Below are 11,979 nucleotides of genomic sequence, written 5' to 3'. Positions count from 1 at the left end.
AAAATTACTCAAAAATTTATATGAACAATTACTAAAAGATTTATATGCACTATTACTCAAATAAAGTATGTTGGGTTGTGAGGTATTTTGGAAGTACCTTCCAACCCTCCTAAATCCATTTTAATGGAATACTGCTGAAAATTCTGTTATATATTTTTTTCCCTATAAACATAAAATATATACTTTTATAACTGTACATATTGAATTATTACAGAGGTCTGTTTCTGAGTAGAACTTGACAATTGTGGTAATTTTACAAAATCAAAGGTTCCACGACATTTTGAATCACAGCAGTATTTGAATATGACAATTGAATGCAAAATTATTTTTCAGTTTTGGTGCATTATTGAAATTCATTTAGTATCCCAAGTGAACCCTATGAACTGACAATACAACTACTTTAACCTTGAAAATACATTTATAACCTATAAAATTATATCATTTATGATTCAATCTGGATTGCCAAATCTGTTAAACACATGGCATTTCTTATTAAAACAGCTACTTCATCTATACAAAAAATGTTAGTAAGCAACTTATGTTAGCAAAATCTAAACTTGGAAATAAATATTAATATAACATAAGCTTGCAGGTAATCATTCTTTACAATATTTACAAGCATGCTGTGAAAAATAAAAAAAAGAAAAGCAAAAGTGAAAAAGGTAAAAGAACCAACCAGTACCATGATTTGAAAATCTACTAAAGCTGAAAGAATGGTCCACATTTGGTGTTGACGTCACTCGACTCATGTTGCCTTGGGTAACTAGTTGGAAGAAAAGAGCAGCATCTTGGTGAGCATTGGTGTCTAAGAACAGAAAACAAGGTACCGAGAGGGTGCAAGGTTATTATTTAATACTGCCATTATTAGATGTGTATATATTCTCTTTCTCTCCATGTTGAACCTCTTTCAATAGTGAAACAACTTCAACTTAAGGGTCAAACCAGAACGTTTTTACATTCTGTACATATTGAACCAAATAAAAATAAAACGTCTTATACAAAAAATTTATAATTAGCATGTTGTTCCTAAGTGTGTACGAGTTTTTTTTTAACATTTTGAAACACAAAATCAGTACAGATAATTTTCATTTAACTTTATGCTATAACTGTTATCCGAAAATTTAAATTGACAACATGGAGTTTTTCTTTTTTTGTAAATTTTGATTTATATAAACTTTTAATAGTCCCCACTCTTTTTGAACTATAATTATTCTATTTAAATCTTTAATTCATAAGACATGATATAAGCACTAAGATATAGCTTAATAACAAGTTCAAATGGCTAAAAAATAAATGATTACTTATTTTTATATTGATTACAAGGGCTTGTTGCTTGTATTATTTACCCCTATATTTTACAGCTATTGGTTGTCAGCTTGTGAGAGAGCTATCCTTTTTTAATTTCATAATTATTTCCATTGGTGGATAGTTGTCTTATCGGGAATCATACCACATATTCTTATTTTTATGTTATTGCCTGACAAAACAATAATCTGCAAGTCAGTTTAATACTGATTTTTTTCTTGGAAATCTTTCCTCAGCATCTAGGAAAACATTCAAATTTTATGTTTTAGGAAATATTTGATTTGATTTAGAGAAATCTGTATAATGATTCCGATTTTTTTTTTCATTCTTAAAGGACCATTTCAATAAAAATTACCTTAACATTATAAATATGACACAACTACAAGTTAAAGTTATATAAAAATTACCTTAACATTATAAATATGACACAACTACAAGTTAAAGTTATCTACAAAGAATAGAGAAGTAACAAAAAACACATACATGTACATTCATTGCACATCTAGCAAGCAAAACAAACATAAACAATAAAACATATTTAATACAAACAAACCTGTAGTTTTAGTAAGAATATCAGCAAAGTCTTCAGTCAAGTGGTTACCAACGTCTTGAGCATTGATGATCAATGGCTGTAACATTTGCATAATCTCCATCTGTACTAATTCCGGGAGACTTGTTGCCGTGGTTACAAATGTATTGTTCTTCTTCTCTAGTACACATGCTTCTAACAATGCTAATAATATCTAAAACAGATTCAAAAGATAAGAAATGACACGTTTACTTAAAGAGTTGGACACATGGGACCCATTAAGACGTTTTGACCACTGGCTGGAAATCATAAAGACAACACAAACAGACATATTTGCACTTTAGTGCTGAGATTACATCATCCCAATCAAGAATCAACAAAATCATTACAATTTTGAAATAACTGAAAAATTGAACAATTCTTTGGATTTCAGGGGCCAGATAATACTTTATCTAATCTTTCATGTCATACTTTTATTGGCTTCTTTGACAATGGTCCAAATGTCACTTAATGCTTTACTTGATCTCAACTTGTAATATCTATTCTGTTACCATGTTATTATAATGTAAGGCCAAACATAAAAGAATGTGTTTAGGTTTTCCTCCATAAGAAAAATAGGATCTTTTTTTTTCTTTTGAGTATATGGGAAGATCTGCCATCTTCAGAGTTCTATAAATAAATCTTTTTTTCATGGTGGTTTTGAAGAAAATCTGCTGGTCCTCTCTTTTATTTCTATTGCAAATTACCAAAATTGTGTCGGACCTTTGCAAAATTTTGGTGGCCAAAACCTTTGAAACAACACTTTTCAAGAACTTTGAATTTTGTCACAATTGAATTTCAAGAATGCCAAAAAAAAAAAAAACATTTGAGGGTAGGTATTTTGAGGCACAAATAAAACATGTCAATCAGGAAACCCTAAACACTAGTATTTTTTTTTATTTTGGCTTAACTTTATTCTGCTACCATGTTTTTTTGTTTTACAACAAACCTTTCCAAGTTCCCATTCTTTGTCTTTTCTGTTAACACTGTCCTGAACAATAAGCTTGAAGTCTAGGAGAGTACTTCCAGGCAGTAGTGACACTGAATAAAATCCTATAATACAGAATATCACCAATCAAATTTTGAATAAATAATTCATGTATTTTGTTAATTTATTTGTTGAAGACAAAGATTGAAACTGTTTGCTTGCCCCATGTGAATGACTAACGAGTATTTGACATACCGACATATACAATGATATAAATTGCTTCCAATTTTTGTTTGTCGGGCAATTACATTATTTCATTTTTGCTACAAAATGTGGTAAGTTCTTTTATTAATAAGGTTTGCCTTTATTGTATACTTTGCTCTCAACATATTTAACATAATCTGTGCTTGATAACAGTTTAATCAGTCATTTGTATTAAAGTTATATTTATATGTGTGATGATTTAAGACCATTATCTATTCACATGTAATGTTACATCATCATGAAGGAAATCAAGAGTGCCTTGAAAACACAAAACAAACTTTGCTGATTTCCTGGCAATCCTTGACCACATGCTGATAGACTGAAAGTGTATCATCAATTTTGCATATGACTGAACTGAAATAAAATTGAAAACAATTCACAAGTGGTGATTATAGATGGCTTGGTCACCAAGTTTCTTTTTAATTTATTCCCCAAGATTTCTTTCTAAACAGCAAAACTTTTAAGGATCCAGCTTGTGCCTTCACCCTACAGAAGAAACTCAAAAAATTTTCTTGCGAGGGTTTATTTGTGATTTCATCATCACCATTGCAAGTAGTTTTGTCTGGCAGTCTGATCATTAACAGAAAAATATTGTATGTGCATTATCTGTTTTGTTTTGGGGAAGATAATAAATATCAAAATCATATATATGTCAGGAAAGCACACTCTGAAAAATATATGTAGAAACAATACTTGTAAGTACCTTCTAAATACTGTTTTACCAAATCTAATCTTTGTTGAGCTGTCTGTGGTGCTTCTGGAACTAAACATTCATCTCTACAAAAAATATAGCATAGTAAATACTGTATGTATGCAACTAGCATGATGTATTATTGCTCTACATTTCCTTACATTTTAACCTTTGATCCACTTATCAAAAATTTTGAGACATAATTTGGCTTACACATGCTAGAGTATCCAGTAAATATAAGCTGGTTTTATTTCTTAAGGGGAGTTTATACAGTTTCACAGGGTATTGTCATTTTTTTCTGACCTTTATGAAGTCCATGTACATGGACTCTTGTGTAAAACCACTACCATCAGTATATCATCAGAAAAAAAAAAAAACTTTTAGAGGCATTTGATATTCTCAGAACTATCCGGAAACTCCTAAATAAACCTTTATTTAAATTTTTTATATTATCACTCATTGTACTTACGATAGCTGTAAAAGTTGTATAAAAGCTTTTCCATCTTGTAAATCTAAAACTGATCTGATAGAATTACTTGGAACTAATGAATTAACCTGAAAGTAAAACAAACTAAATAGTATTATATAAATGTAGTAGAACTGTAAAGATTTTATGCAGCTTGATTCAAGATTTACGTTGAAAATAAAATCTGTACAAATTTAGTATAAATGATGAAGGAAGACCTATATATATTTGTACACGGAGTCAACATTTACTGTTATATTAAATACACAATCTCTGAAATCAAACTATAAAAGATCTTTGAAATGCCAATGGAAAAGTGTTGTGTGTAGGGAAATGCCAATGGAAAAGCGATACGTGTAGGGAGAGATGAACAATTGTGCATCAAAGTGTAATCTACATTTTGGCATTGAGCCAGTACCAAGACAATAAACAAATAAAATGTTCATTTTAAGGTAAATCAAAATTATACATACCCATTCAATCAGTGCTTTTCTTTTATTATTGTCCATTGTTTATCTTTGTCATACATGAATGAAATTTAAAATCTGCAAAAATTACATTTTTATTATTAATTTTAAGATTTATTGAAAAATTGATAAAAGAGACAAACACAACTGACTAAGAATAAAAAGAGGAACAAGTAACGGATGGTAAGTGATTTCATTAATCTGCAGGTTGAGTACTTTTTGCTTCATGTTTGTTTTCAGGAACTTGATAAACGTTGATTTCCCCAAACTGACAGAATAAATTTAGAACTTCTGATTTGTTTACAGCATGTTGGAGAGACCTTTGTCCTGGTTTTATATATACATTGTGTATATCAGCACTTCCACAATTTGCAATTTGTCAAAGGACATAGTGACAATGTTTATTGTGTTTTTTTTGTGAATTCTGTCGCATATTCTAACCCTATGACAGCACTAGAGACATATCTATCTCACAAAATTTATATGATGTCACAAAATTCAGTTTGAAGAGGTATTCTGAAATTCTAGAAACGAAGTAAATAATAAATACTGCAAAGCCCAAGGACACAACATTAATTCTAAAAATGTTAGTAGTCAAAGGGTTAATGAAATAATTTAGCAGCTGTAACATCTAATATGTTGATTTTATTTTTGAAGAAATCCTCCTAAAAACCTAATAATCAGTTGGGAAAATCTACACACATACCTTTCTTGGACCTTATTTCTATTTTAGATTTTGTGACACGTCATATTGACATTAATCACTTATCATTTCCACTGTGACATCAAAATATATCCAGAATTTTTATCCAATAGTCGGTTATCAGTCATTTCGAAGTTCCATCAGTCGAGACATTGGCAAATGACTGGTAAAATTGGGTTTGGTCAGACAAAAGTGGTTGAAGTCTCAACATTTTCTGGACCAAATGTCTGGTAAGGTTTGAAAGACCTTGGAAAATACTGGGCTATAAATAAAGTTATTGTGTGTTGTTAATTTTTGGTTTGGTTTTTGCTTTGTCATGTAACACTAAAAAAGTGAAGTCTGGTTATTTTGTTCGTGGGTGGTAACTGTATGTCCAGTCATTTTGTTATCATAACATTAACCCTCTTGCTGCCAGAGGTACACACGTCCATATTTTTAATTTATGCAAGCACCTGTTCATTACTCACTGTACAACATGTATCTCTTTTAAATAAACATTAAAGATTATACAGTATAATTTTTCTTCTATAGGTATTGCTTGTAATGTCATATATCGAATGATGCCCTAGTTGGTCATGGTGACTTGAGACCTCCAACTTCTGCATAATAATAGCAGCATTTCCTGGCACATGTAATGTACATGTATAGTTGTATGATATTAGCAGCAAGAATATTTTTAGGGTTACCTGAGCCAAGCTCATGGCTATGAGTATGATTCTACTAATTTTGACTTCACACACTTATTGATTAAATTACACTCCTGTGTTTATTTGTTAGAATATTTATTTGCATGTTGTATGAAAAAAGAGGGGGACACGAACAAAAGTTTTTTTTTCTATTTGAAAGCTGCTGACAAGATGACGAAAATGAAGCGTCAGAGTAAAGCTTTAACCACATTCATTTGAAATTTTAACCATGAGAAAACCTCTAATGTCAACTTCGACGTGATGACGCCAGACTTTTCAGTCTCGATACCAAATATATATTCTGCTTTTTTTATTTTGATTGGGATAATTTGTTGAAACATCAAAATAATTTTGTTGGTACAAAGCTAAGAATAAACCACACACACTACATTTCATGGAAACTAACCATTGGCATTTGTTTGTAAATTACGCCATTCGCATCTTCAGCTGGAGAACTTTATTTTGAATTTCAGCGGTCAGCCTCGTTTTGGAATTTTCTAATTCATTTCGAAGAAACGAACTTTGCATGTAGTCTTCAATTTCAATATATTTATTAAAACTATCCCAATAATGACACCAATAGCTCATTTATTAAAGGATTCCCTTTTTTCCAACTGACATTTAATTTCAAATGTAGGTCGAGAAATGAAAGCCCGAATCATAAATGCATAGTAAAAGGGGGGGTTCGAGTAATATCGGTACGTTTTAGAAGAAACGAACTTAACACGTTTAATTCAAATAAATCATTAATGAAAAATATCCCAATAATGACACCAATAACTCATTTATTACAGGTTTTTTTCTCTGATATTCTAATTTCGAAATCTAGGTAGAGAAATGAAAGCCCTATTCATAAATGCAAGGTTAAAAAAAGGGGGGGGGGGGGGGGGTGTGGTAATATTTGTACGTTAGATTAGATAGCAGATGACAAAGTGCACGTTTTCCATAATTGTTAAACCAGTAATATTTTTACAAAAAAAATAACTGATAATTTAAAAGAAATATAACAAATGTAACCAGCGGAACTCATTCTCAAAGCTAAAAAATAACTATACAAAGTATTACAAACTAATGAATAAATATGAAGTATGTTTTATTCATGTTGTAAATTTTCTTCTTCTTGTATTGCTTTTACCATGAAGGTTTTCTTTTATGCAATAAAGTTCTATGATAAAGTATGTTTAAACTAATACAACAAACATATTAATATCTATAAAAGGTCGATAATTATATGAACAAACACTTAATTACTATGGAGATAGAAATTAACAAAATCAGAGATTAAATAATAGCATACAACCAAAATACGACACAGATAATCAAATGCATTTTAGCTGATATAAATATTATCGAAAACCTTCACATTTCTAATTTTACCTCTTTTGACGGCACTGTCATTTCATCTGAAACAATTGATTAACATTCAGTTTGCTTTCAGTGTGTCACATAAACAGCAAAGCTAGTTAAATCACCAATTACGTTTTTCGTGTCATAGTTTCCTTGAGGCCACAACAGACTAAAAAGCACTTTAACGCTTTTACAATAAAACAATATCCGTTCTCACGTAGAGAGATAAGATCAATTTGTGACATTGAGTAAAGTTATACTTAATTGCAGTGGGCCTTCTAACAGAACCTCATTTGCCACACCCACGGGAATCTGACAATATGTATTCTTTGTAAAGCTACATTTAAAAAAGAAAATAATAAAAAAAAAAAAAAAAAAAAAAAATGAAGAAAAAAAAAACAAACTAAAAACAACAACGGAGTTATATGGTAATTTCTCTTTGGTTGCTAATCTTGCTGTTAGAAATAAAGCATCTAACATTGATATTATTTATGACATTTTCACCACGATTAAAACTTATTTCGGTGGGATAACTTAATTAAAATCAAAGTACTGAAGTACTGAACATCGGATGACCGCAGGTTCTTGTGGATGGTCAAAAGCACATGTCACAGAAATAGATCACATCTCTATACCTGAAACTGAGGTTAATTTACAGAGATATATTTTTTTCTGATACAAGTTCGTGCATGGATGATGAATAAATGACAGGAAATTCAACCGCACCGTAATAACTATTATATTGTAGTGATACAAATCAGTATACCTGGGACTATTATACTAATATAATAATAGTCCCAGAGTATACACTGGTTTGTTGTTATATATTATAAGACACTCTTCTGTAAAAAAATCGATTTTTCTAAAAGATTTGATATGAGAAGCCATTCATATTTTCTCGCAAAACAATAACAGAGTTATCGGTCCTTGCCGGGAGTGTCGCAAAACGTTCTTGAGATATTCTTCCGTAAGCTTTAACACAATTTTTCGGTACGTGTGCATAGATATCATCAATGATTTTTTACTTTTATATATAAAACTAACGACAACACATTTTCATATTATTAATTTGTGTATTAATAAAAATATTTATAGGAGTATCCATTGAAAAAATGAATTTGAAACAAGCGATACGTAATGTTATTTTGCACTAGATAATGATCGCGGACCTATAATTTTTATAGATCGGTTAAAAACCCAAAAATAATTTGCATAATGGAAATTTAGGCGATAGCAATACATCGAAATGACCTCACGGTCATCGCGATGTAAAAATGAAAATGTTAAAATTCAAACAATGATGAACTATATGGAATAGGCGCCCAAAGCATTGATAAGTTAAAGAACTCTCCTTAGAATTATAACCTTGTGTGAAATGTATCATATATACGTCTTAAGGGCATACGATACAGTTTTGATCCCACGGTGAATTTTTGACGAAAGTTTGCATACAAGCTATTTTTCACCTAGTCAATTCAGATATGTAATAAAAAATATATCTTCATGTACTACTTTTAGAGATAAATGGGGTCAAAATTTTAGACATTTACTGGAAATTTCGGTTTCTTGGACATTTCTATCCTTTAGAAAGACATACCTAACTTTTTTTGTTTTAAAGATAAACGCAAGTGGATTTTTGCAAAAGTGTCTGGAATATAAGTGTGCTTTGAATTTGTGAAACAATTCTTTGGAAGTAATTCATTTTTATCACATTTTCATGATTCTAGTCAAAGAACGGCATTTTTTGCTGTATATTTATCTAGTTTTAAAAAATTCATCGGTAATTTGTTCATAAAAATTGGCACAAATAATCTTCATACATAATCAAGCCAAATGTAATTTTTAAAAGAGGGGCCCATGAAATCGTTTTCAAGTTAAATCAGTCTGAATGATAAAATTCAGTCAAAAATGCATCTTTTCACGATATATCACAGTTTGACGTCGTGAAAAATAAATTTTACGTTAGCAATGTCGTTACCTCCCCTGTAACTGTATCGTATGCCCTTAATCGGTAACGAAGTAATTTGACGTTTTCAATTCATAATCGAGGACGTTTGTTCTTATCTTTAATATTCATATCAATGAATATTAAAAGAATCGTTCTCAAATGTAACAAAAAAATCACGTGTAAAAATCGACACAATTTATTATAAAGATTTATCACATGAACTGAAATCTGGATTAGGCATGCAGGATCATTTTTGTAATGGTTAAAATCAATTTTAATATAATAATTTTAATTTTAGAATTAAGAAATAGGATTGTACACAAGTTATTGCAACTTTTATTAACTTGAGTCCTCTCCCTACATATAAAATACACATATATGATGCCAGCAAAACATATATAGAAAGGCTTTAGAAATGAAAGGCGAAAAGTCGCACTTACATTGGTGCAAAAAAAAAAGAACAAAAATAAAGAACAAAACAATAAAACAAACAAGATAAAACTTCGCAAAACAGCTGACTTGGAATATAAAAACCGCTTCGCATGTGTAATGAAAAAAACCCCGAACCTTATCGAAAAATGTTAAGGTAGTTTTGTAGTGACATGCATCGTTTCCAGTATCAATGTATATTATTATTCATGTTTATAAGACCAATAGCCAGAGATATTATTGGTTGCAATATAATCGGCATTCCAGAAGGTAATGGATAGCATCTTCAACAGGTAGAAGCATCGGGACATTCAGGATCACAGGCACTTGTCTCTGTAAGAATCATATACCTATCATATATATACTATACTTTAATATGTAGAGACTAGTTACTATTCTTCTTCTTCTTCTTATGTATCCAGTTATCCATCAGATTTTTGATGATTACTAACTGCTGCGCATGCGTAGGATAATAGTAAATAAATTTTTACAAAAGAATAGTGCCAAAAATAAACAAATACTAACATGACATGTGGTTAAAACTATTTACATAACTACTGAGGTTTACTGTTCTATATTGTAGAGAACAGTAGGTGTCAACTATTCTCTAAAAATATTTAGAGTGGGGGAAAATACTACCTTTGGAGGTAGTAAATTCCATTGTGTAATAGTAAACGGAAAAAAATAATATTTGTAACAGTCTTTAAATGTAAGTAGGTGAACAATTTTATAGAACATTATTAGTCTAGTTTTAAGTCTGCGTTGAGAATGTCTGTAACGCTACTGGTGTTGTGATAACGATTACAGGCATACCTAGCAGCCCGACGCTGAACCATCTCAAGTTTATTTCATTGTTCAGCAGTTTGAGGGTTCCAATGCGAACAAGCATATTCTAGTTTCAGTCCGACAAGTGCTAGATACGCCTGAGACTTAATGTTTGTGATGGATGCTTTAAGATTTCTTTTAAGGAAGCCTAGGGTTTTATTTGCATTTCCAATGATGTTGTTTGTATGCTGGGTCCATTTTAAGTCGGATTGAAGTGTTATACCAAGATATTTAGCGGAGGAGACAGATTCTAGGGTATGGCTGTGGAGAATGTAGTCGTGTTGATCGTATTTTTCTTGTTTGAGGCAGTGAGAACTGTACATTTGTCAGGATGGAAAGCCATTAGCCAGTCTTCTTCCCACTTTGCAGCAGCATCAAGATCTTCCTGTGGTCTAGCACAATCTTTTTTAGATTTAATGCTTTTGTATATGATGCTTTCGTCTGCGAACAGTCTGAGTTTACTGAATTTCAAATATTCCAGAAATAGAACAGGACCCAGAACTGTTCCCTGTGGGACACCAGAAGTAACTGGAGCAAATCTGATGACTCTCCATCCAGGACAACTGTTTGTGTGCGGTTTGATAAAAAGGCAGAGATCCAGTTTAGTGTTTTATTTTGTATACCATAAAAATTTAGTTTGTATAAGAGTCTTTGGTGTGGGACTTTTTCAAAGGCTTTGGCAAAGTCCATAATTATTAGGTCTGTTCGGGTGTTATTGTCTGAATTTGAAGCTAGTTCTTGTACGAAAGATAGAAGTTGTGTATAGGTTGTTATTTTCGAGGGGGTTAATTAGGTGTTTTGTTATGACATGTTCCGTTAGTTTGCAACTGATACAAGTGAGAGAGATTGGTCTGTAATTAACTGCGTTGTATTTTCCCCCTTTTTTGTATGCTGGTGCGACATTTGCATGTTTCTAGTCAGATGGTATACAGCCAGTTGTAAGTGATTTCTGGAAAATAATGGCGAGGATTGGTGCCGTTGTGTTTTGGAGTTGTTTTAGTATTCTGCCGCTGATGTTGTTTGGGCCAGTGGCTTTGTGTGGATTGATGTTGTGTAAGAGTTCTTGTATGCCAGGTGTAGTAATTGTGAGAGATGGTATGACTGGATGGGGACTTGTCCCTTTATCAGGCATATTACTTTCTTTTTCGGTGGTGAAGACTGATTGGAATTGCTCATTTAATATGTTGGCTTTTTGTTTTGTATCAGTTATTTATTGTCCCTCTTTTTTTAGGGGAGCAACTCCACTATTGTCAGTTCTAATTGATTTTATATAAGAAAAGAGTTTCTTTGGTTTTGATTGATTGCTGTAACTTTGGTCAGGGTCATTTGTTGGAAGGTCAAGTATCATTTTT

The 11,979-nt window shown here is 31.4% G+C and overlaps 1 protein-coding gene across 1 annotated transcript; it reads right to left on the bottom strand.

Annotated features, from left to right (window-relative positions):
* Nucleotides 1-357: 357 nt before the first annotated feature.
* Nucleotides 358-6,559, bottom strand: LOC127701983 (uncharacterized). The gene is made up of 8 exons (XM_052205955.1): nt 6,485-6,559; nt 4,696-4,767; nt 4,226-4,311; nt 3,769-3,842; nt 2,823-2,926; nt 1,859-2,048; nt 677-763; nt 358-425 (listed from the first exon to the last, which is right to left on the bottom strand). The coding sequence occupies exons 2-8, from the start codon at nt 4,729-4,731 to the stop codon at nt 358-360; spliced, it is 645 nt and encodes a 214-aa protein (XP_052061915.1). The 5' UTR covers nt 4,732-4,767; nt 6,485-6,559.
* Nucleotides 6,560-11,979: the final 5,420 nt, after the last annotated feature.

Source organism: Mytilus californianus, unplaced genomic scaffold (genome assembly GCF_021869535.1).
Source record: "Mytilus californianus isolate M0D057914Y unplaced genomic scaffold, xbMytCali1.0.p SCAF_5, whole genome shotgun sequence".
Classification (NCBI taxonomy): domain Eukaryota; kingdom Metazoa; phylum Mollusca; class Bivalvia; order Mytilida; family Mytilidae; genus Mytilus; species Mytilus californianus.
The sequence above is the reverse complement of the archived record's forward strand: the minus strand, read 5'-3'. Positions and strand labels throughout refer to the sequence as shown.

What these genes read in the sequence shown, in the direction of transcription:
- LOC127701983 (XM_052205955.1), bottom strand. Translation starts at nt 4,731, where the DNA reads ATGGACAATAATAAAAGAAAAGCACTGATTGAATGG. An exon ending in ATACAACTTTTACAGCTATC is followed by an intron (nt 3,843 to 4,225) that starts GTAAGTACAATG and finishes TATTTTTTGTAG; the next exon opens with AGATGAATGTTTAGTTCCAG. An exon ending in AAGAATGGGAACTTGGAAAG is followed by an intron (nt 2,049 to 2,822) that starts GTTTGTTGTAAA and finishes AATCTGTTTTAG; the next exon opens with ATATTATTAGCATTGTTAGA.